The sequence below is a fragment of the Melospiza georgiana genome, chromosome 5 (assembly GCF_028018845.1).
Source record: "Melospiza georgiana isolate bMelGeo1 chromosome 5, bMelGeo1.pri, whole genome shotgun sequence".
NCBI classification, from domain to species: Eukaryota; Metazoa; Chordata; class Aves; order Passeriformes; family Passerellidae; genus Melospiza; species Melospiza georgiana.
In genome coordinates, this window is record NC_080434.1 from 73373995 (window position 1) to 73400605 (window position 26611).

The window sequence follows — 26611 nt, forward strand, 5'->3', positions numbered from 1 at the left end:
CCCAAAGAACCTAAAGGAGGTGTGTTATCCAAAGTACAAGTTCCTTTACAATGGACTAGAAATGATAGAAACTTCCAGATCGTGTCATCTCAAGTAAAACCTTAGATAATTTAATTTATAGATGACCTGTCTTCTTCCACTCATGATCTCGCTGGCTTAACTGTGGCTCATCACATTGCTGCAAAACTCCAGCACAGAGCTCTGAATTCAGGCCAGAAATGAAAAGTTTATACAGCAAATCTCCACAGAATTTGTTAAACCTCCTTCCGCGGATGGGAGTTCAAAGATTCTGTGCCCAAGGGTGCTTAGCTTGTGCCACCTCACTGAAACAGCCTCTGCCAAGGGTAGTGCAAACAGTACCATGGCTATGGAAATACAGACATGAAACAGCATCTTGGAAAACCCCAAAATTTTGTATTAGTGTAATATTTCAATGTGCATTAGTGTAATATTATCAACAACAATATTTCAACAAATTTTGTATTCATGTAATTTTTCAATAATTATTTCTCATTGAGAGATATGCCATCTCTCAATGAGAGATTACATTTCAATAAACCAGAAAGTTGTTCACTGGCTGGGGAGGAGGTTCCTTTAAGTAGGAATGCATGTTTTAATTTATTTGACTCTCAAGTTCAACAAAAATTCTCCTGTTATCACATAGACGTTTGAGGGAAGGCCAAAGCAAACAGTTTTAACAACTTCATTCTATGCATCTTCACATCTCTCTGTAGCTCTATTACTTCCTGGACTGACATTAAAGGCTCCATCAGAAATGCCAAAGTTTGCCAGACATTTCCCCATTCTTCCCTCGCCTTTATCAGTGCAGTAGAAAGATGTTGTTCTTCAAAAACAAAACCACAAGTCAACACAATGCTGTATTTGCAGAGCTTACAGACACATCATGTAGAATTTACACATTTAGGGGTATAAAGAATGCTTGGCACAGACACAGGGTTGTAATTGAGACCATCCCCAGGACCATTAAAGTGATCTAGAAATGACACATCACCCCCTTTTATTTGTAGCTGCCTGTTAGTTAATGTCTGCAAGTTAATGTTTGCATCACTGCCCTTATTTCAGGGCAGATCCCCAGTTCAATGCAATGTTCTGGTAATTACATTTTCAATTCTTTTTTTTAAGTGATAAATCTCATCCTAGTGAAGCTGTACCTGCCTTATCCATACCCAAATCTCTGGCTGTGTACAAAGATCACTTCCATAATGTACTGGATGCAGTCCAAACCTGAGAAATTACTTCTATGTACTCACTCTCAAACATGTTGGAAATCTTGGAGAAGTGTAGTAAAGTGGTTCTGGTAACTGTTTTACTAAAGCAATAAAATCAACACAGTATTTTTACTATTTGTTTAGTAACAGGACTTGACAAATATAGAGCACTGTAATAGCAAACTAAAATACACTTATATTTTTATTGCTGCTGCTTCAAAAATAAGAAATAAAAGACACCACTCGTAAAATTGTTGTAATTAGACATAAGTTTTTTCATTTTTTGGATGTAATTCATATAACTGCTGCTACAAGTTAGACACTTCATGAGGTAATATTTAAATTTAAAAAAAAAAAAAAGCCCTGTACTAACAGAACCAGTTTGTTTTTAAGACCATTTTGCATTCCTGCACACTGGCAGCAGAAATGTATCTGTGGTTTCCATCTGGAAACTCCCGAGGATGAAGGAATCTGTCCTTTATGCATGATAAAATCTCGTGACACAGCAAAATATTGCTGCTGCAGTGTCCTCAAGGTGCACCCTTCAGAGAGTCCTGTGTGCTCACTCACCACTGCTGCAATAATCCATTAGGTAAAAATCATTTACATGCACAAAACCAGCTCAGCTGCTGAATCATGAAGTGTATAATAATCATGTGCTATAGCTTTTTAGCTTGATAATGCTATTACTTTTCTTTCAAATTTGCTCTGTAAATATGTTTCAATTATTCCTTAATACAGACAGTTGCTTGAATAGGCAAATTATGAAACACTAAGTAACACTGTTCTGTAATAACCTGTGGGGGTTTTATTAAACCATATATAGACTTTTCACCTTGCTGTAAAGCCAGCAGTGAGTTAAGCCTCAGCCAGGTGAGTGTTATCATCCTTCCACACGTAGGGAAACAACTACAGGGAGAAATTGCTGCCACAAGGACTGTGAGCACAGCTGGCTGCTCCTTGCTCTGATCTCCTGCACCTTTAATCACACTCCTCACCACTTGTAGGGAGCTGCTCACACATCTGTTCCATGAATCAATCCCATGTTGTGCATTACTGCAACTACAGGGAGCTACTTTTTAATTTTTATATCCTTTAGATCTCTTTCTGTGAATACTTCAGCCGTACTGAGCTAAACAAAAAACCCCCTGAACATTGATCTGTAAAATTAATCTTTTTTACAACACTTACAGAATGGATATTTGAATTTGTGATTATTTCTTGTGCTGCCAGGGCTAATGGGGAGGCATGAGAAAGCACAGCAGCAGGTACCTGAGGCTGTGGACACTGAAGTGCTGGGTTATGGACTGTCACTACAGTGGGCAGTGCAGCTCTAATTTCTGACTCCAATAATGAGGCTGAAAGCCTCAAAGAACTGAAGGACCCTCCAAAGTTCTGCTAATTTCAGGCAAGGAAGACAGAAGCCTTCCACAACCAAGGGTGCAAGAAAAGCTTGCCATGGGCTCAGACCAAAGATTTATCTTACTAAATAGTGGATGTTTTGGTTTTTTCCCCCTGCTGCTAAGATTCAGGGAAAGAACAGTGAGAAAAAAAAAGATGAAAAAGGGCAAGACTGTATTTCAGAATCTCTCCCTGCCACCAGCAATTTGCCATTCAAGAGCTCTATCAATCACAATTGTTTCAGCAAACCCAGTGGATTTTTCTTCCATGAACCTATTCACTCTTTCAGCCTTCCTGAAACTTCAGTAACCTAAAATATCCTGCAGTAGAGCTTCATAACTCACCTGATGTGTGGAGAAATGTTTCCTACACCTGCATGCAGCATGGTGCCTGCTGGTTATGGCTTTGAGAACAGAAACAGCCTTGCTAAGGTAACAGGAGAGGGGTTTTGGATTCCTGTGCAGGAAGCAGGACACTGTTCTCAATCCTAGGGCTGAAGAGAATATTTTAAGTGCTACACTTCCATTAAAGTAGGTCAAAATCTTCTTTATTCCCAGACAGGGACTTGATGTTCTGACTATCAATAGCATGGAGTGCAGTTCTGAGTCAGGTACCTTTCAAGCACAGCTCATTCAGACTTTTGCAAGGAGAAATGTGAGTGCTCCCCACTCCTGCTTGCCAGCTGGATCCACACACAGCCACGGAGAAGATCGCAAAGCTCAGGCAAGCCCTGGGCTGCCTCCTAAAGGCACCTGCCTTCACCTCCAACAGCCCTCACCAGCCTCCCAGGTGTGCCACTCGTGGCTTGGCTGCCTGAGGAAGGCACCTTCAAATCACACCAGCAAACCCCAAAATTCCTGAGTGCATGGCTTACTTGGTTAGGAGTTCTCATCTTTACACCCCACCAGCTGCCTGAATTCTTGTTCCCCCCATTTGACTGGTGCAGGCCACAACAGGCAGCCCAACAGTGTCAATGCTGGCTGCAGCTTCAAGACCAGGCATCAATATGCTGTCAGTGATTTATGATTTAATTATGATATCATGGACATCACTGAGTCCCTGAAACATGAGGTTAGAATGGTTTTTCCCTTATTATGAAATACAGTAAAAAAGATGAAAATTGGAACTAGAGGGAGATAAAGTAGCCAGAGCAAATGAGAGCTGAGGAGTTTCCCAATGACCTGATTCAGCTGACAGCTCCCCATGCTTATGCTCAGTTGCTACACAAAGCTTTTATGGTATTTTGCAGTTTGTTATCCAGCATAATAAAACTTCTGTAAATGCATTTTTTCCACATCACTTCTGAATTGACTGACACCAAATTCAGTGAATGACACCCTGGTTTACCACGCAATCTTTTCTCCCACTTTATTTTCAACCAGACAAATGTTTTTAGAGAAGACACTGTCATATTTGAAAAACATAAAACTGGGGAGGATTATAGCCAAGCTTCCCAGAAACTGAGTTCTGAAAACATCCCATCCAGCTTACTCTAAATGCTTCCATCAAATTTCCTGCCATTTAAAAAATATGCTAATCTCAAGCATTAATGGAACATCTTCAAATGGTGAGTGCATCTTAAAATAACCTTACCAACTGCTGAAACCTCAAGTCTAGATACATTTTTGTCTTAGCAGCAGCTATGCTGATTCTCTTCTTGCTGATAACATCATATGACCAATATTATTCTTAAATAAACCTAGAAAGAAAAAGCTTTAGTTTACCCTTACCTTCTATGGAGGCTACAGAAAACCTTTCAGCAAGCAAAACAACCAAATCAGTGTGGCTCAGCTGAGCTAAATATTAAAAGATATTTCCTTGTACTTGACTAGGAACTTGACTGTTGTTGTGAACAATATCTTTTACAATAAAATTAGCACCACAGGTCACAAGAGATGATGGAGCAGGTGCAGCTGAACACTCAACCAATGCTTGAAGGTAACTGGTTCAAGGGCCTGATATTTTAGGTGTCATAAAAGAGAAAATATTGGCAACAGACCATTTCTTAAATGGTCATCAGTAGATGAGTATCAGAGTGGGGTTTTTTTGAAATCAACTCCTTTTTTCCAGTTTACACTTTCTTACCAAGTTAGTTTTTATTTCCTCAACCCACAATACTTTAATGCTACTGAAAGGACATAATTTAATTGAAATGTAATTGATTAAAAAGGAAATATATCATTAATAGAAACCACAAAAAGCATTATGCATATATCAATGGGGAGAACAAGGTCATCTGGTTTTGGATGCACAATCATTGGGCATTACTGCCAGCCTACAACTCAGATTGTACTCTGATGTCAAGGATATGATGATATCTTCAATGTGCTTCTATGTATAATTTTAGCTTTCCCTCCCTCCCCCTGCTCTGTCCTTCACAGCCAAGGAATGCTGCAGAGAATAACTTCTCTAGAACTTTACAGCTTTCAGTACAATTACTTAAAATATGAGGTCCCAACAGTTTTGCCAGAAAAACTTTGTTTGTATCAATTTGTAAACTCCTTTACATCAATTCAAATTTGTAAACCCCTTTACATCAACGGCAAAGTAGCCCAGCTACATTAAGAATAAATTTATGGACTTTCTACAAATCATGAAAACTCTGCTTCTACTGTTTTTTGAAGTCTTTATTTAAAAGGCAGTTTAAGGTTTGTAAGACCACTGGCATCTGTAAACCTGGCAGCCTAAGTCAGGGTCTGTCCCATGCCTCAGCTACACTTGAAAACTTAAAAAAATTTAAAAAGCCACCTATACTGCAGAAGGAAGGGAGGAGTATTCAGGAGCCTTTTAAATTAACTGCAACTAATAAATCAACCTCCTTTTATGCTGGATGTAATGTAGTTCAATTGTAACACCAAATTAAAGAAAGATTTTCAACAGAAAATATATCTCTGTGCTCATGGAGAAATGCTGATAAGCCTTTCATTTCTGTACCTTGTGGCAGTTCTGGTCTATGGAATTGCTGCACAGAGGCAAAGAATTCAGAGCCCAGCTTTGAAAACACAACAAGCTCTGCCACACTGGCATCAAGAAGAAAAAGAGAGAGCAGATATTAACTGCATCCAGAGCAAGGAGCTGCACAAGGGACACAAAAAGAATGGACACAACATGAGGCACATCAGAGGTCACAGCTACTCCAGACTGAGGAATCAGGGGCAGGAGTGCCCTGACTACCTGTTTGAACATGCTTTTTAAATTAAATACCTCATTTTTGGATACAAAAGATTTGATTACATTTCTGAGTAATCTGTGTTGTATATGTGAAGTCACATATACTCAAAAGGAGTTTTAAGAGATGCATGAAGTTATTAAAAATAAGTACTCCAAAGTGTAATAGTGGTCTCTTGTATGTGCCAACTGGGCTCAATTAGAACAATTCTTAGTTCAAATCTTTCCTGTTAAATTGAACATTCATAATTGAATTCTAAAGAGTGAGGCTAAGCTACTTTCTTTAACTTTGAACTCTATCTTCCTATCAGAAAAATGTCAAATGTTATTAATGCAAAAGGATTAACCGGCCTGTAAGTTAAAGCAAGTTTAAGCTAAGTTACCAGTCTGCCTTGTAAATCATTTTAAAAGCGAGCTTTTAAAACTGCATAAAATGCAAAGTTTTTATCCAGAACAATCCAACAAACTTTATTCAGCAAATATGTTTTCCAACTAGATGGAAATTTCCAGGAGCTACAAGTCAATCATGGCTCAGGAAAGACCACAGCTTGTGTCCAACAGGCTTTTGGCACCACCAGGGGAGCTGGCATGAAAACCCCATTGGTGTTTCTTTTAAAAAGGAAGAATCCACAATTTCAAGGCAGGGCAGGAGTGTTTTTCATGAGTGATCCCTTAGTAAACTGGTAAATAATTTTAAATTATGTGGAGAGCTATGATTTTTAGGAACATATTTGCAGGTGCTTCCATTCATAAAAGACTAATGCAAATAAAATCAAAGTGAATGGAGCAGAGTTGAACATTAAATTTAAAAATTAACATTTAATGCTAATGAATTTCAGTGGAAATCCACTTGTGTATAACCAAGCAAAAAAAAAAAAAGTATCACAAAGCATAATTCAGGAAACATCAGAAAACCAGGAATGAAACAAAAATTATTTTATTCCCTCATTAGAAAAGAGAAGCAGAAAAACAAAGAAAATGAGACTAAGAATTTCAGGGGAAAAGGCAGCTAAAACCACATCTGACTGCAAGACCACACACATCAGATGCAGCAGTGCCTTTCTGGAGCTGCTGGAAATTTCCTTCACCAACTATTTCAGGATACAGTCCTGTTATTGATTACTGTAATCACAAGGAACCTATAAAATAACCACTGATTTATGGTTAACACAGATAAAAGGAAGCACTAAAAAACTAAAAAATTCTCCACTGGATGTTTGCAGCTCTGGAATGAACTTCCTTTCACTTCCCTCCATTGACATCTTGGATGGGGGGCAAAACTCATCCAATCATCTCACATTTTGAGAAGTTTCAAAGACTGACACACAAAAATTAAACAGGAAAGGATTTGGTAAACTTTAAGATTATATTAACAAACATTTCAGAATTCTAATGAAGGATTAGGTACCAAGGAAAGTTCAAACCAAGTTAGCGTCCCTTTCAAAAACATCACAATTTAATTTTATTCAGATACAGCTAAAAGATAAGGGAAGAAGGAAGAAAACATGGCACGGAGGTATGACACACTGCTCTTAGAAATATTTATTTTAGGGCAAGTTTCTTATGAGACCAGAGGGGAGATGTCAAGGACATGAACAGCCCAGTGATGGGGGCACTCACCCCAAAGAGAAGGACAGTCCATAGTTTTAAATCTCCTTCCCAAACTTACACACACAGAAGCACTGGGAACAGAGAAGCTTTAATTTCCCTTTCTGAGTCACTACTGAGCTTAGGTATCCCTTTTTTTTTCCCCTGACACAATGAGTTGAGCTTGCATTACATAGACAGCAGCAAACAACACAGAAAGGGTAACAAACCTCTTCAGAAAAGCAATCAGCTTTGGATTGGTGATAACCTGGAACAGAAAGTTTCCCTGATCCTGGGAACACAACTTCAGCTACTGAGGAGCCACTGTTGGGAGCAGTGCTTGGAGAATCAACTTCAAGGGAGGGAACATGGTTTGGGTCTGGTGATGGACATCTCTCCCTTGGCCAAGGAGCAGTGAGGTGGCATTTCTTATTTCTGTCTGCAATTGCTAAGCACCTTTCAGACAGATTTTCAAAGGAAGCCAGGCTCACCTAATTGTGCCTGTCCATCTACCCACTGGGCCCTCCATAATTAAATCTTTAACTCACCAGCAAATTTCAGCCAAAAGCTGCCAGTAGTCAAGGAGAATTAAAAAAGGGGCAGCAGATGAGAAGGCAGACACAAATTAGAGGCCGTGCCCTGTGAAAGGCTCCAGTAGGACATCAGCAGCAATCCCTTCTTCCATGACACCTGCCAGTCTCCAGACACGGCCTCATCAGCACACAGGCAGCTGGGAGAGGTGCTGGGAGCTGCTCTGCACACCAATTTCTGCAGCAAAGCACCTCCTTCTGTGCCCCCCTCCTTCTGCAGAGCAGGCTCCAGCTACCTGTGAGCACAGGAGGCTTCTGCTGCCTCCACATCTGCCTCCAAAAAGCTCCTTCAGCTTGGGGATCCTGCTTTGTCTTTGTTTGAGGACCCTGCACTTGTCACAAAACGCACACCAAACTGCTCAAATCTGCAAGAGGAAAGAAAATTCAGAAGGTCAGGACTTGGAGCAACCTGGTCTCGTGGCAGGGGTCCCTGCCCGTGGCAGAGGGGTTGGGATGAGAGGATCATTGGGGTCCCTTCCAAGCCATCCTGGGATTCTGTGATCTTTAAAGTGTGCAGTGTACTTGAATTTCATCCATGAAGCACAAAGGGATTTCGAGGCGCTGATGATTTTGGATGGGTTTTGAAGTAGTGAGAAACCTGCCTTTCCTGTAACTCCCAACTTTGGTGTCTACATCCCTTTGCAGATCTGGACTGAGCATGTTGCTAGGCTGCCAACAACTGCCAGGCAACAAATCACAGCACACACATTGAGGCCACGCTTACAATGCAATATATTGAGCATGTTTTATTGTTAAGAAATCAATAATCTGCATTGCCATAATAAAATGTAAAATGTGATTATGTTTTTCCCAGGGGGTAGAAAAAATAAGAATAAAAAAATCTGTACATCATTTTTATTGCCTTTCCAAAGTAAAACTTATACATTCATTCTTCAATCTGTTATAAAATCAAATTAATTTCCACTATTAATGAGCGAAACCTCTCTCATTGCACATGTAATCAAGAGTGATACTACTTCTTTCTGAGCTCCTTTTATTCATTGCCCCACCAAATTATTAAAACAAAGCAGTTACTATGGCAACTAATTCATTCTCTGCATTATTATATTGTTTCTAAACATCACTGTCGACTCATTCTGACTTACATGCCCTAAATTCCAGTGTGAAATTCTAAACTTCTGTCTTGTTTGTCAGAAAAGCCCTTTACAATCTCTGCATTCATGCAGATAAGGACGGCTAGAGCGCAGCTGCTGTTGTTTATTGCAAGAAGCAGTAACTGCTCCTGAATGATCTGAGTTTGATAAATTGCTGATGCCTGCGTGGAAGGGAAGGGCAGCACTCGGGGAACAGGCACGGGAGTCTGTGGGGCACTGCACACACGGGCAAACATGACCATCTGCAGGTTAGCTAAACTCACAGCAGCAGCCAGAAATGACTGGCAGATGTTGTGGAAATGAGGCAACACCTGCCTAAGTGGTATTTGATACCCAGGAAAAAACCACATGCGTGTGACTGATGCAATCTTCAAGACAGAAAGGAACAGCAGGGAGCAAGAAATGGTGATAAAATTGCCTGGGAAAAAGTTTTCTTAGCACTTAATAAAACTATTTCTTCTAATGTGCACTCCTTGACAAAAAGAGGCATTTATCGTGTATTTAATTAAAACTTATAATTATTCTTGATTACCTATTAGCAGGAGTCATAGTCTAATTGTATTTGAGTGTCATTATCTAGCACACAAGGAAACTTTCTGACAAATACAGGTAGGATCAAAAGAATAAAGAGCCTTTACTCTTCATCATTTGCTCTCCTACTGCCATTGCCTGTAATTTTTGTGTCTTCTTTTGCTGTGTCTCCAGTTAACTGGCAGAATGAAAGGTTTGAAAATTCAGTGCATGGGAGGATACTTTGAAAAATAAGCATCAGGGGAAAGAGAAACATGAATAATTTTTAACAGCTAATTTCTGGCTTTAAAAAAACATCCCAAATACATCTGCTCAAAGTCACAAGCAATTTAAATTTAGTTCTCATAGGAAAGGGTGGAAGAAGGAACCTTTTTATTTAGGTATCTGAGCAGGGCCACAAACCACTGCAGAGTTCTGCATCTCCAGTGTCACCAAAGGCTGTGTTCTCACCTGCAGACAGTGCCAGGCATTTTCACAATTAGCAAAGCCTCATGTTTTAAAGGGATTCCAAGAGTATTACAACAGCCTGCTGCTATTTATATCCCAGAACATCTCTGACTGTTTTCTGTCACAGAAAGAGAAGAGGCAGAGGCAGCTTCTCTTTTCCCTAACCTGGTACCTGACTTCAGAGGAGCTGCAAGACAAAACTCAGATTTCCTAAGTGCAAATGAGCTGTCCTTCAGACCACAGGGACTGCTCTAGTGAGGAGGGACATCTCTGCTGGGCACTCCCTCCATGCAATCCCTCCTGTCCGAGGAGAGGCACCCTCCAGTTCAGCACTGACCTCCTGGACTGAGGACACAGGGATAGATGTGTGCCTTGTGCAGAAGCCTCCAGCACTAAAAGACTGTCTCCACTTTTATTTTCTTGTTTCCACTTGCATAATAGCACCCCCATCCTGACTGCACTAAGGGAGGAAACAAAATAAAATCCTTTTTTGCATCTCAGACTGCACTTCCCTGAGGATGGGAATTGCCTCTGTGAAGCTGAACATGACTGCTTTAATTAGATGAATATGTAAATTTTTCAGTATGTTTACCTAGACACTTAATCTTTGTACAGTTCAGTTTTCCAGAGCACAGTGCAAAGCAGCATCAGAGCATCTTCCCTGACCCCAGGCAGAAATAAGAACATACTACCATCAAGTACTTAAGACTTCTAAAGCTTCTAAAATTTTTACCAGCCACGCATCTGCACTGTATAAAAGCTAAATATCTAGCCTGAAAATATTTTTATTAATAGAAGAATAGGAGGAATAAATTCTCAGGAGATTATTCGGGAATTAGAGGATGAGGTGTGGTTATGTACTGGATTCTGATTCTGATACTACAAATATAATTAATACAACCCTGTAAAACCAGTGTCATGCTGTATTATTTTCTGTATTTAACACTGTGTTTGACACTAGCATTCAGGGAAACTATTTTGACTTTACTGCAGTGCCAAGATGCAACTTTCTGGATGGATCACAGCTGAACACAGCTGCTGTCGTAACCAAGTGTATTTTAAGTGTATTTTATTCAATATACCAGTCAGAATGTGACAACACAGATAAAATGCATGATGCTGGACACCACAAAATGGCAGTTTTTCTTTACAGCATTCATAACTTAAATCAGTGACATGAACATTTCAGCAAAACTTAAAAATCTCAGATTCTTTTCTCCATAGATTTTCCCGCCACAGATTTTCTTCCTGAAGCAATGATTTCCATTAGCAGCTACTGTTTAGCATCACTTAGAGCAAAAGGGGCTTCTAAGGCAATTCCCTTTTCATACAACTTGCAATAGCTCTGCAATACTGTAATACTTAAGTGGATGCAAATCCAAAGCCTGTGTAGGTGAAGACTGAGATGCAGGTTGCTGCAGGAAGCCAAAGGAAAGCTAAAAAACACTTTGCACTGTAAATACTGATATAAAAAACAAAGCCAAAAACCAAACACAAGCCTGTGCATAAGCATTTCAACTCTAATTCTAATGAGATAAAGGATGCTTTTGCAGTAGGGTAAACATAACCCAAATATACAGATCATTTTCTTTGGAAAGAGGCAAAAAATCTTGTTGTGTTGAGATTCCTGGTAGCACCATTTGTTATTTTATTATTTTAAAGTCAACTTATCTTAGTCCTTAGAATATGCTCCCTGTTCTTTGAAGGCAACTTTTATCTAATTCTCTGTATTACCACATGTTCAAAAATGCTTTCAAAGTTTTTACAAGCAATACACAGAAAAATAGTATTGTATGGTTAAAACATGCTTGTATGCAATGCACCAAAGTATGCATTTTTATGTTAAAACACTTGTAGCTGAATGTAAACTGGTCACTTACAGAATATTCTTCTATTCTTCTATTCTAAACTCTGCTTGCTTAAACACTTTCACTTGCTACACTTGAAAGGTTTGATGGCTGTTCCTGCAGAAAGATTTTGTAGCTTTAACTATCTAATTCCTAATTTAATTTATACTGGATTGCTACAGAGGAAGGGAATTTACTCCAGTTCAAATGCTTATGTATTTGCTGAAGGCACTTAAGGTTAGAAAATCACATTTTTGCAAAGGTTAATTGGTACTTTATAAAGGAGCTACTTTGACTTAGGAAACAAATGATAAAATATTAGGAATCTTTTAGCTCCCTCTGCTGCCCTAATCCTTCACTAAGCCACCTTCTGAGGTCTGTCCAAGACACCAGGAAATGAGGCAGCCCATTAATCCCTTTTTAAGAAACATTTGGCACATTAAGTGTGCCCAGTACAAATATCAGTACACAGGAACTCTATAAAGTACTGTTTGATTTACCATTGCCTGTGCATTTTATGATTTCCTTTCTTTCTCCAGTATCTCTACAAATGACACAATGAAGAACATGTTCAAATTTGCATGGTAAGAAAACTGAAGCTCTTGTTCTCCAAGGAACTTGACATCTGCAATTCCCACTTACAGAGAGCAAAGGGCACTCACTGCCTGGAAACATTTATTCCTCCTTCCTCTTATTTACAAATCAACTCACATGGTACAGACCAAGTTCAGTAAAAGTGCTTTTTGAAATTCAGGGAAAGCCCTGACCAAGCCATCTTCTCATTAATTGAGGAAAACTCAGCTGCCCCTGCAAGGGGTCAAATCCCAGTTTACACAAACCAGGAAAGATCCACCAATGATCATGAAGAAACACTTGGTATTTCTCAACCTGGTACTTCCCACTAGTGAAAAAGCCAAGCTATTAATACACACACAAGAAAAAGAAATCAGGAAAGTGAATATATTTTTCTTTTAATTAAGTCACTCTTTATTACAAGATTTCTCTATCAATTTGGAAAGACAACCAAATTCAATTCATATCTGATTTTTTTCCCTTTGCATTCCTCCTGGAACCATCAACACATTCCACATGTACTACAAACTGAAGACTGATCTTATTAAATCTCAAGCAGCAAAAAGAAGCTCTAAAAACACAGATGTTTCCTTATAAAGAAAGAAAGCCCAGGCCATATCCTTGAAAAGAAACTATTCATTTATCATGCACTTTTACTGTCCTTCAAAGTGCATCACACTTGGGTATTTGCCACTAATCAAGCCTTCCCAAAGAAAGGCTGCCCTTCATAAAAGCAAAGATGAGAGATTTTATCTGAAATTTCAGAAATTCATCCCATCAATATGCACTTTCTTTTCCAATTTACAGTCCTGGCCAACTCTTCATTTCTAAGGTAATAAAGCATCACTGTTAAAATAGCTAAAACTCATTGCAACTTTTCTTCTGGGCACTTTTAAAAAGATGAAGCAACATGCATATATAAATAATAACATTAACACTAGTGCTGCAAAAAAAAAAAAAAAAAAGGAAATGATTGAGCATTCTGAGTGCTAAGATGCTTTTTGCTTTATCAACACCAGAAGAAAAAAAAAACAAAACAAAAAGCCAAAAAAAATCCACACCTGTCTGGGGACAGACAGGGTCTTCCCAGACTTGTACCTGGCACATGTTGCTGTCTTTGCTGTGTAAATATCACACGAGGTGCTCTGGGAAGAAATTACCCAATTGGGAAAGTCCTCTGAATTTTCCAGTAACATTTCCAGCATTGTGCTGTACTTTCATCCCTAATACCTGTGCAAACAAGCAGGAAGAAATGAGAGAAGCCCCTTTCCTCCTCCACCAGTGTTCCCTAAAGCTTGGAAAGCCACCAAAAGCAGTGTATAGTAAATATATAGTGCTGAGGCAGCCAAAATAATGTGCTTAAAAATAATTCACAGTGTTGAGCAAGCCCCTTGACAGACACTTCAGCCATTCCCCCTGCCTGCACCACCTTCTGTTCCTTCATCCATCAGCACCCAGCAAATGCAGGAGGGGTCAGACAGCCCAAGGGAACTGCCAAGCTATGGTCAGTAAAACATACACCAATTTAATTAAGGATTTCTAGAATATAAGCAAATAAACAGCATTGTTTACAGTTTGTTACAATATAAAGCACAATAATACCTTAATTAGAGATAACAACTTTTCAAAATGCTAAAAACATTTTGAATTTTTCAAATTACTCACAAAATGAACACATTTTATTTTTGCACTGTGACACTTCCAACTGTTCTGCCAAATGTATACTTCTGTAATTATGCTTTGCAATCACCAGCATCACCGGAGAGGGGGACAAAGAACAATATAATCAGCAACTAATTAATCCTTCACATGTCGTGGTACCATTCATCTCCAAGGGAAGAATCCTAAATGTTATTTTACAAATTGAGAAGTGAGTTTAATATTAGCATCTCAGAGTGCCTCAAATCATGTCCTGATGCCACAGCATAATTCACAGTTAGTGGTGGAATTTAGAAAGCAGAATTTAATACCTGGCTTTTTTAAGGGACAGCCTTCAATGGCAGAACATTGAAATGTGCACAAAAAATATGATTGCAAACAGCTTTGGGACTAGAAGCAAATATTCAATTTTATATATAAGAAATCATCAAAGGGAATCATGGGTACCTCAGAGACAAAACAATTTACTGAGCTCCATTAAGCTTTGTTATATTCAAGAATTCATGAAAAAATATGTAGTTAGTAGTAGTTAGCAAGTTATTGCAGCCTATTTTTAAGTGAACTTGCAATAGAAATAAAGTGCATCTTTAAAATATTCTCTTCTAGGAGAAAGTTCCAGAGAAGAAAGCAATGCACAAACTGATGGACAGAAAAGCTGACCAAGAAGATAAACCACCTTTAATAGTTCTACAGCTCACTACATTCCCTAAGCTTTGTAAAACATCACAGATATTTCTAAAATATAAAATATTTAGGTTGTGTCATGAAAGGCACATATATCAGAGAACAATTCTGCATAATTAATTTTTAAACCTGAGCAGGACCATATGTAGAAAAAAAGCCATTACAAAACAAACCAACCCCCTAGTTTTTATCCCTTTTTACACTCTTTGAAATCATCATCAGGGAAATGTGTTTACAAGCCTCAAAGAACATTTGAGCACACAGACACACAGGAGCAGAACACAGCTCCAACACTTGGGGGCCAACCTGGGTTCCCACAGCTGTAAAATGTCAGGCATGATTCCACACCTGTTGTTTTACCCCATGTTTCCACACCTGTTGTTTTACCCCATGTTTCCACACCTGATGTTTTACCCCATGTTTCCATACCTGATGTTTTACCCCATGTTTCCACACCTGTTGTTTTACCCCGTTTCCTTACCTGTTGTTTTACCCCATGTTTCCACACCTGTTGTTTTACCCCATGTTTCCTTACCTGCTGTTTTACCCCATGTTTCCATACCTACTGTTTTACCCCATGTTTCCATACCTGTTGTTTTACCCCATGTTTCCACACCTGTTGTTTTACCCCGTTTCCATACCTGTTGTTTTACCCCATGTTTCCATACCTGTTGTTTTACCCCATGTTTCCATACCTGATGTTTTACCCCATGTTTCCACACCTGATGTTTTACCCCATGTTTCCATACCTGATGTTTTACCCCATGTTTCCATACCTGTTGTTTTACCCCATGTTTCCATACCTGATGTTTTACCCCATGTTTCCACACCTGATGTTTTACCCCATGTTTCCACACCTGTTGTTTTACCCCGTTTCCTTACCTGTTGTTTTACCCCCATGTTTCCATACCTGTTGTTTTACCCCATGTTTCCACACCTGCTGTTTTACCCCATGTTTCCACACCTGTTGTTTTACCCCATGTTTCCATACCTGTTGTTTTACCCCCATGTTTCCTTACCTGTTGTTTTACCCCCATGTTTCCTTACCTGTTGTTTTACCCCCATGTTTCCACACCTGATGTTTTACCCCATGTTTCCATACCTGTTGTTTTACCCCCATGTTTCCTTACCTGTTGTTTTACCCCCATGTTTCCACACCTGTTGTTTTACCCCATGTTTCCACACCTGTTGTTTTACCCCATGTTTCCACACCTGTTGTTTTATTTTACCCCATGTTTCCACACCTGTTGTTTTACCCCCTCTCCTCCTGATCATTTTCTGCCTGGCCTTCCCACTCTATTTTCCCAACCTGGCTGTTTGGTAAATGGGATTAAGGAAGCAGAGAGGTGGCTAAAAACCCCTTTTTTTTCCTACATCACTTTTCAAGGAATCAATTCTCTCCATGGCATGGCCAAGCAGATTTGACCATAGGATGGATGCAGTGAACTGTGCAGGGCAGGGAAAACGAGCCAGACAAAAGAGCATCACTGGATGTGGGCACAAAGCCTGGGGGAAGCCACTGCTGTTTCAGTCCCAGTGGCTGCTGCTCTGTCACCTCTGTCCCTGGCAGTGTTCCTTTCCACATCATCACAGACTTTTGGCCTCTCAGGTTGTTCTGTTGCCCAACAGAATCAGCCCATTAGGAGGCTGAGATTGCACTGAGTGGGCTTAGCTGCTCTAACTGCTGGCTGCCATCAAAAGGGACAGGTTTGTCATTCTTCTTCACACCTTGCTGATTCAGCTGACTAACACAGGCCAAAAGAAATAAAAGCTAATATTCCCCATTTTTTATTGAAGAGTTGGGTACAGAAACTGTAGGATGGGGAACTGAGACTGGGAGCAGAGAAGAGGAGCATGCACACTCCTAGGTCAGTTCTAGCTGATCTAACAGCAGAGATGCTCAGAAAGTGGGGCAGCCTTCCCAGTTTCATCATCCTCTGCAGTCAGCTCCCCATTTCTCTGAGCAGGGATCAGTCTGCAGTGAGCAGGCTCTGCCCACCTGGCCAAGCAGTCTAGGTGGGAAGCACTAACAGCCTGGACCTGGTAACCATGGCTGGGCTTGGCCAGTTTTGGAAGACTGACAAGGAGATTCATCACCCAAACCAAATGTGGAGCTGCACCCTTTGATATCTGGGTGAAATGTCCATTTCTCTGGCTATGTTAGGCTAAACAGTCCCAGCAACCCCACTGAGCTTTTCCAGCTGCCCCTTGCAGGCAACTGCTCTGTCAGCTGAGCAGTGACCTGGACTGAGGAATTTACCTATGGAAAATATGCCAAGGAAAAGTTTTAGTACAAATCAACTTCTCAATATAGCTCTTGGTAGAGTCACACTCACACTGGCACAAAGAAAGGGTAAAAATCCATTGCCAGGGACTCCTCACACAACACAGCTGCTGGGAAAGGGTCTCAAGACCAATATGTGGAGGAGGCAAAGGTTTCACCCCCAGTTCACATCCTTAGCCACGATGAAGAGACCATGTGCCCACCAGTCTGTACTCAGTCTCCCATTGTCTCAAAAAAAAATTAACTATTTCCTTGCCTTTTAGTGAGAAATTAACATTTTAATATAAAAATTCATTTAGTCCAGACCATTCATTAAAAACAGTACAACTTATTCCACAACCTGCTTTCATACCAGCTCGAAAAGCCCTTTTGGAGAAAAGAGCAAGAATATGCAATTTGTCATTTGTGACCTGAGGTAAAATGAGAGATCCAAATGATTACAAGTCCTTCCACTAGAATTCACACTATTTTTTTTTAATACTCATTTAACATTTGGGGGTCTCCTGCAATTTTTGTTTTGTTTTCATCTGACTTTTTACTTCCTTTCAAGGATCAGATACAAGCTGTTAAATCACCCTACATGAGGCAAGCCTGTAGAGAGAGACTCCTGAGAGCACTATGTGGTCATCTTGCCCTTTTGAAATTGTTGTTTTATATAAGCTCACAGGTTTTACAGTGTTTGGGTAGAATGTTGTAAAATGCTAAGATGAAAGCCAACTCAACTCTAGAATAGGTCACAGACTAGTTTCTCTTATTTGTCTGGATCAGTTTCCACCCAAAAACCAGTATTTGTGCACATTCAATATTACCTCAACAGCAACTACAACTCAATTACAAATACACAGAATGACCCAGAGCAAATATCAGTGTTCCACAAAACTAACACAGTTAACATTAGAAATTGAAATGTCCAACCTTCAAATATGCGATCCAGACGTTGCCGCTTCACTTTGTGTTTGTCCATGAGAGACACAAAAGTGGAAGCTCAAAGAATGTTCCCACACAGCTTGGAGATGCTCTTCTCACACCAGGCAGAAATGCTCAGTCTTTTATAAGCTGTGAACAGAAAGATAAACTTTAAAATACATCATTTCTGGCACCTTTGTCCACATGATCTGGAGATGATCTGTATGTAATTCAAAGAATTAAAAATCTTCACAAAGTTCTTAAATCATATTAGGTAAACTGGTATTTATTTCACAGCAAACTGTCCTGTTTGCTGTGAAATAAATATCAGTTTACCTAATATGATTTAAGTCGAGTTGTGTCCTGTCAAAAGCACAGGGCAGAACTCGGACCAATCAGTGTGGAAATGTTCCAGGACAGCTGCTGTTCTCTGTCTTTTCACTTCAAATACTTTTCTGCCCTTCCAATGAGCAAACCACCAACAAATGCAGGCACCTTAGGCAGGCACATATTTTTATTCCTATAAATTGACAGAAACGTGTTCACCTGAGATGAAACTGGAAAGCCACAACTTTGCATCACAAAGCTCACAGTGAGAGAAAATACTTCTTTCACTGCTAACATCCAGGCTCTTGATGACAATGAAATCCAGAGTTTCAGCCTGGAAGCTGAAGGAAGCTAAGTCAGGGGGCAGAGACACATCCTGGTGAGGAGGGAACGCCAACATCTCTATCAAGCAAATGGCATTTGGAGCAGGTTCTGCATGACTAGGCACAGCTCTTTGGCAGCAGAGCCAGGCAGGCACTTTCAGATTCTGTGGAGCTGGGCAAGGCAGCAGAAGGGCAGTGCAACGAGCAGGCTGCATTTGAAGCCAAAGCACTGAGAAGTGGGAAGGGGGGATGGGGACAGAGGAGGGAAAATCCCTCAGTGAGAACCTAATTATAGCAGGAGAATGTAAAATGCAGGTGAGCAAGGGGATGTGGTAAAACTGTGGATACAGATGCTCTAAAAAGCATCACCAGAGCACCACTTTTATTCACCTTTCAATGTCTGAGCAGACTTCGAGAAACAAACACAGAGCACACTGGAGTACAAGCACTGTGCACACTGAAATGAGCCAAACACTCCCTGGTTCTCTTTATTCCTGCCCAGCAGCTTCCAATGTCAGTGGATAGGATTAGATGGCCTTGCAAGTGACTGAACCTAGAAATCTGCTTGTACTTTCTAGAGGCTGAACTGCACTAAAACCAAACATAGGCACATTTCATTAACATATCATCAAGACTCATGAATTGCAAGTGAAATTATAAAGAAAAATATTTTGAGTATCAATAACTGCACATTTGTATTTGTACTATCTTTACCAGTACTGCCCTGCTCGGTGCATTTGCACTTTTAATAAAGTTCCTTCTTTGTGTTTGGGGTTTTTATTAAATTTAAAATGGAGTTAGTGTGCAACATTCATCATGCTTTTAACTCTTTATTTGCCTCATTGTCCTCTTCACTTTCCCCCCACACCTGTTTATCCTGAAATTCAAGATTCATCTGCTGTTTTGCACAGATTCCAATTGAATATAACATCCCATCATGAAAGGGAGAAGAAAAATTGATGAGGAATGCAGAATGCCACTTTTTTACTTTTTAAAAAACAAAGACTGTTGCCATTTTAAAAATTCACTTTTACATTTCTCAACATTGGCATTCTTCCAAAATACAATTTTCTTTAATATTGAATGTGGTTGTGTTATAAGACTGCACAAGCATTACATCAAATCTAACATGGATTTTATAATCTTGTGAGTACAGAACTATATAACCAGCCTTGGCTTAAGCCAACACCCCAAACCTGTACACAGGATCAGCCTTAAACTAGTCTTTAATTTATTTGCTTATCATTTCTGTTTTATAATCTGCTTCCTTCAATTAGAAAGATGATAGCATAAAAATATCATAACATAGAAAGGCATAGAAACATAGAAAGATGTAAAGCATAAAACCAAAACCAGAATATAATGAACATTTTAAACACTAATCTTACTTTAAATTTGTATAGCTTATTTAATTTCCCATCTTGTAGAAACATACAGGCCTGCTGGCCTCCCTGTGCTGTGTTGTTTATTCATTCAGCAAAAGATTTTCCCACTGTAGTCACTGCATCCAAAGCTGGATGACAGCTGTGAAGAACAGACCATCTGTAACTATTGACCTACCACTGAAAGTGTCACCAGATGTTTTCTATCTGTCTTCAGGAGCTTCAAAGTCTGCCATATAAATCAAGTATTTTTTTTTGCTTTCAAGCATTGTTTTAACATTATTTTATTGATAGTAAGTTGTCATAAGTTTAAAAAATATTTGAGCAAAAAATAAATAAACATGTTAACACCATTCTAAGTTGAACCCTCACACAGTTTTATTACACATCATGTTCCAACAGAAAGAGCAGATGATGATATGGGAAGTGCTTCCCAGCAAAACAAAAGCCTTGGAATTGTGGAAGTGTTAGTTACTGCAATTGCTAAACCACAACATGAATAATTGTATTTGAGAAATTCACTAAAAATACACACACAGTGCCTGATGATCTAAAAACCTGAACACCAAATAGTATTTAAGACCAAACTTCTGTAGTTCAATATTTTAAGATTAAGTGAGAATCCAAGGGATTTAAGAGCATATTGTGCTTATCATATACGTCAAGTAGTATCTACAAAGCCATCTGAGATACCATCAATGCACAGAGCCCTTTTGAGCAGTACACATTTTACATCAAAACACACACTGTTGCAAACAATACTAGAGTTTTTCTTTCAGTTAATCAGATTCTTTCAGTGTACTTTTCAAAAGAATAAGTCTTGGGGTATTGCTGGAGCATTTAGCTTTCTTAAGAAAGGGAAAGCTTTACTTTGAGACTTCAAGATAAAAGGAAAAGTGATTCTCCACCATATTTCCAGCAGAGAGGGCAAATCCTACAGGCTAAAGCAGAAAAGATAAACAAGTAAGTCAACTTGGAATTCACTTTTCAAAACAGATAATACTGGTAATGAATGAGGGATAAACATTAGCTGTGAATGAGAAGATCTGAAGGAAGGCCCATTCCAAAACCATTATTTCTCCAGAGTAAAAGGATAAAAAGGAAGGAAACTAAGAAATTATTTTTTTAAGAGGGCAAAACAGTAGGCTAATTATACACACCCTTTGTACGTGTGGGTTGTGACAAATTCCCCAAGGAGGACTCCCCTCAAACCCAAAATGCTGCATCATGCAGTGTTGGACCATTCCCTTTGCATCAGTCTAATGGGGGAGGTTGGCATGGACCAGTTTCATCTAGATCTGAACAGAAAAAGTGCATCACCTGTGATGAGTTACCTCACTCTGAGAGGGATCCAGTGTCACTGTCACATTTTCTGAAAAATCCCTTCGCCGGGATTTCTCTCCTGGGAAGCCTCAGAGGAAAAGGAAAACAACATTATCTCATTTGCTTCTCCTGTGTTTTGCTGCTTTGGAATGTGGTGGAAGATTGTTATCCTACAGGTGATTGTTTGATTGGTTTCATGTGAATTGTTTTTCCTTAATGACCAATCACAGCCCAGCTGTGTCGGGGCTCTGGAGAGGGTCACGAGCTTTCATTCTCATTCTTTGTAACCTTCTGTCTGTAACCTTTCTCTATTCTTTAGTATGCTTTTACTATAGCATTCTTTAATATAATGTAAGTACATAAAATAATAAATTAGCCTTCTAAGAACATGGAGTCAGATTCTCAATTCCTCCTTTGTCCTGGGCACCCAACAAGTCCCACAATCCAGAGAATAAACTCCTGAGCACAGACTTCCACCCACAGGATACAAACTGCAGAAGGCTGATTTCTACCTTTGCCCCACTGTCAGCTGCAGGCATAGATTTGTAGGCCACCCCAAATCACAAGATGAAGCATAAGAAATCCAAAGAAGAAATCAAATTCACAGAAGAGAGTGACAGGTTATTAGAGGATAAGGCCATGAAGATCTGTGTTACCCCTGGGAATCTCAGCCTTCATTAACTCAGCCATTCTAGCTTCCACTCCTTTGTCTGAAGCTACAGTGAATTCTTCAAATATTTCTTCTTTCAACTAACAACCATCAAAAAGTATAATGTAAGGCTATCAAAAGAAACTGTAAGTTTACTTTCCAAATTCCAAGTGCCATCAGTTCTGATGATCAAAATTTTGATAAATTTCCAAGGCAAGTCAGACTAATGCTTTACTTCTCCTTCCCACCCAAACTGACAACATCTCTATTTTCCATCACACCTCACAAGCCTTGAAGTGCCATTCTGCACAGCCCTGGAAGCAATAAATAAATATAATCATAGTGGTTTTCCTCATGATAGAAATACTTTAATTTCCCTAAATAATTATACATTTTGTTTTGCAGTAACTGTTTATTTCAATTAGTAAACAGACCATTTAGTCCAACCCTCCTGCCATGGGCAGAGACAACTTCCACTAGAGCAGGTTGCTCAAACCCCATCCAGCAAGGCCTTGAACACTTCCCATGAGGAAGTCTCCACACTTATCTAGGCAATTGTTCCAATGTCTCATCACCTTCACTATAAAAAAAGCATACCTCAACATCATTACTAAGAAATAGAAATGTATCTAAATTTCAAAATATTTCTGTGGTACAAAACAAAATATTTTGTTATTGGCAAAAAAGAAGGATCTAATAGTGTTGATCAAGAGATAAAAGTAAAATGACATAAACATGCTAAGAGAATTTTCTTTTATTTGAACATTAACTTAAAGATGTATTTACTCAGTAAAGATGTATTTACTCAACTTTCTGAGGCTTTGGGCTCTAATTCTGTGAAAAATGAAAAATAAAGTTTATGATGTAAGAAAGAAACAATCTGCTTTAAAAAGCTCTTTAATTTGTAGCTGAACCCTTCTAATGTCAGTAGCAGCAGTATCAGTTCTGTATAAAACAGAAATTTTGGACCAGAGGACTGGTGTTTCATAATGAAACAGGTAATGCTTACATCTCAAAATTATACAGTGTACTACACCTAAGCATGGACTATAACAAAGAGAAGTATCTGAACGGTTTTTTTCTTTCTATATTCTATTTATAAAAGTATTATTTAGTACTTATCCATTGGTGTCTGAAAAGTTTCCCATTAAAGATATGGAGGAACCTCAAATAGGAGGATGAGTAAAAGAGGACAAAAACTTTTGTTTGGGTATTTCTTCAAAATGCAGCAGGGACTGCTACAACAGCACTGGAACATCCTCTTTGGAAGTTCTGCAGGACAGATTTTGTCCTCACATCCTTTCCTGAAGATCCTGTGACTTACACCGAACACTTCTGCAGTATGAAACCATCACATTACTGTCACTGTGCTCAAAAATATTCCTGCAAAGATTTAAGTTACACTTAAAAATAAGTGTGGCACATTGAGCAGAACAAAAAGAGATTAATTGCCAGAAGAAAAAGTATATGTCAGCCTTTTTGTGCACAAATTGAAGTTATTCCATCTTGTCTTATGAAACCTAATACTGAATTAAGAAGGAAATATATAATTATATTTGCCTGTCAGACAATTTATCTTGCCATTAAGTATGGCTAAGCCACTTTGCCTTACCATTAGATGTCAGTGCAGTCTAAGAGAAACTGTACAGGGAGCTTCAAGATCAATAAATTAATCACAAAAATGGAGCCGTTACCGAATTAGACACCAAAACACAAATTAGCTACTCAGAAAAGGACTGAAACTCCAAACATTCTAATGACATTACCTACATCTAAGGTGAATCTGTCTCAAGAAGATGGAGGAGTAGAAAGAGTGCCTGAAGAGGCAGTAAGCATGGTCCAAAGCATGAAATAGCTTGCTGAAAAGCTCCCCCAGCCTGAAGACAGTATGACTGGGTAGAATACCACAAAGATATGTAAAATACACTCCATGTCTTAACTCAGTGTCTGGGGAGCACACACTGAAATAGCAAGGCAGAATATTAAAAACAACAGGAAGCTTTGTCATGGAGTATGTAATTAAATTGTAACATCTGGTGTCACAGGTATTGTGGATGCCAAAACCTTAAGTGGTTATTAAAAGGGATAAGATAAGTTTATGGAAAACACATCAGTGGCCACTGATAATAACAGCCACAGCACCGACCCAGGTCAGAAATCCATAAGCTGGTAAATGCCAAAGGCAGGGAAAATGTCAGCACATGCTTTGTTCTCACAGTCAGCAATGACTGCACTGTGTTCCACTGACCAAACGTCTGTTTAGTTCAGCATCCAGCATTTGCCCAGAAACGAGGTGCTGAATTAAAAGAGCAAGAGCAGAACAAACAGGATCCTTCCCTCAAGCACAAACCAGTGCCACTTCTGGAGCCAGAACACGGGGAGATGGGGCTGCAGCCCCTTCTGACACCCCTCACATTCTTAGGGAATGCTGAGATAAACTACACAATGCAGAAGAGTGAGGCTCACAGCTCACAGGGATGCACAAAAAACATCCTAAGTGCAAAATAAAACTGAAGTAAGTTATTACTTATTAGTACTACTAACAAGTTAGTACTAACACAGACTCAAAAGAACCTGCTGGAATCATCAAACTGCCCATGTCTCCAATGCAAAGCCTAAGAGACATCTGAAAATCATCATAATTAGAAACCTGCCGGTGCCATAGACTCCACCCTAGCACACAGAAAGCCCTTCCAGCAGTAGGTGTCCTTTATTACTGGCTGCTTTTGTTGTCAGTTTAGCTAAAACTTCCAGGGATTAGATCTTTCTTTAAGCTTTGCCAGGCAGATGGAAGAACTCCCTCATGTTCTTTGCACAGGCACCTCTCAGGTATCACCAAGCCATCCCTTGGTCTACTTACAGCTCCTTGTTACCCTCCTAGGAAGTCATATTTCTGATCCTGAATTGTGTCAAACTTGTGCATCCTTAAATTCAAGAGCAAGTCACCAAAATCCTGGTTAATGAGTGCTAGAAGACAAAACCTTGTAACTGTAGGAGCAGTGACATCAATATCCAAAGCAGAAGAACTTTTAACCACTCTCTTTCACCGTCCTTGAGTACATTCAGGGACCACATCTGAGATTAAAAGACTTTGCCTTTACTCCAGCAGATTTTTCATCACTGGTGCAAGGCCAGTTCTTTTTAGGATGGGGTCTGCCCCAGGAGTACAGCCAACAGCCTCCCCTTCTGTATTTATCACCCAAAGTTTGAATACAATTTCACAGAATCACAGAATCATCCAAGCTGGAAGAGAACTTCAGTATCATCAGCATTTTTTTCTCTATTTATGAATGGAGGTGTTTTTTCCTGTTGATAAATATATTCAAAATAAGACCAAGAATTCTCTTTGTCAACACACAACTAAAACCAAGGCTTATGGGCTTTTGACATATTGTCCACTATTTTTTAAATTCCCTTTTGGACTATTCTTTCTTTTTAATTACTTTAGCACCAAATAAAATGTCTTCCAAAATTTAGTGTAATAATTTGATAATCACAAGCCCTTATTTTCATGGCATAGGACTGTAAAATGGCCTTTTTGACAGGGAACATGGTGAAAACAGTTGAGGAGGTTGTGGCAGTAATTCTGTCATTACAAGCTTTTCATGAGGTATTTGTCTTCACCATAAAGGTTTTTTTCCCAGAGCTTTTTCCCCCCCTCAGCAGCATTCTCTCTCAATTATACATCTGTCCACAAGCCAAAAATTACTCACTGCTGAAAATTAATTTCTGCAGATGTGTATGACTACAGACAGATGGGAAGCATCTCTGCCATCTCAGATTTCTAGGTCATGAATTAAACTTCATTGAAGAACTCAAGCTATTAGAAAATTATTAAAGGCTAGTGACCTAAGACATGAACATTTCTAAGTAAAATTGAACTGATATCTTTAGTGACAGAAAACAATCATTGAGCAATATTGCAGCTATGATTCTCATCAAACAAGATCTCTAAACTTTCATTTCAGGTAGTCAGCACAAGATTCTTCAGGAAAACCAACACTGTAACAATCCTCAGTCTTGGTCACAAAGACTAAGCCTGTGACTAAGATGTAAAGGAAGGAAAATGAAGAATTTGGTGTGGTCTAACATCATGAACCTGATGGGTGCATCTTTCACCTCACCCAAAGCCACTCTGGTTTGTAAAGCAACACAGATCCACAGCCCAGTGCCCTGTCACAACTACTGCTTTATAAAGTACTTGGAACATCCAAATAAAAACCACCCAGAAATGCCAAAAAAGTCAGTTGTTAGATCATGTTAATCACTTCTGCATTGTTCGGAGTCTGAAAAGAAAGAAAATTACACTGAAAGAAGATCAATCTCCATTCAGGTTTCTTTTCTCTGAACAGGCAGAGGAGCTGGAAGCCTTCCCCCTTTTTGGAGATTGGATAGAAGAGACAGCAACTGTGTAAATGAATGAAACACAATCTCAGGGACTTTGAGAGACAACAGCAGCGAAACTGAACTGCCTCTAATTCAAAACAGAAAATTATCATTATTTGAATCAGAAACTCAAATGAATAATATGTATTTAATATTTAAATGCACCTGAGAAAGCACAACAGGATGCAAAGTATTAGTCA

The 26611-nt window shown here is 39.2% G+C and overlaps 1 protein-coding gene across 2 annotated transcripts in view; it reads right to left on the bottom strand.

The window, feature by feature from the left end:
- The window catches only part of CTBP1 (C-terminal binding protein 1), a 236430-nt gene that overhangs the window by 164950 nt on the left and 44869 nt on the right, over nt 1–26611 (bottom strand). For both annotated transcript variants that reach the window (XM_058023766.1, XM_058023765.1), the window contains exon 2: nt 18031–18171. In XM_058023766.1, the coding sequence (XP_057879749.1) occupies nt 18031–18079 (49 nt within the window). In that variant the 5' untranslated portion in view covers nt 18080–18171. The remainder of the gene's footprint in view (nt 1–18030; nt 18172–26611) is intronic.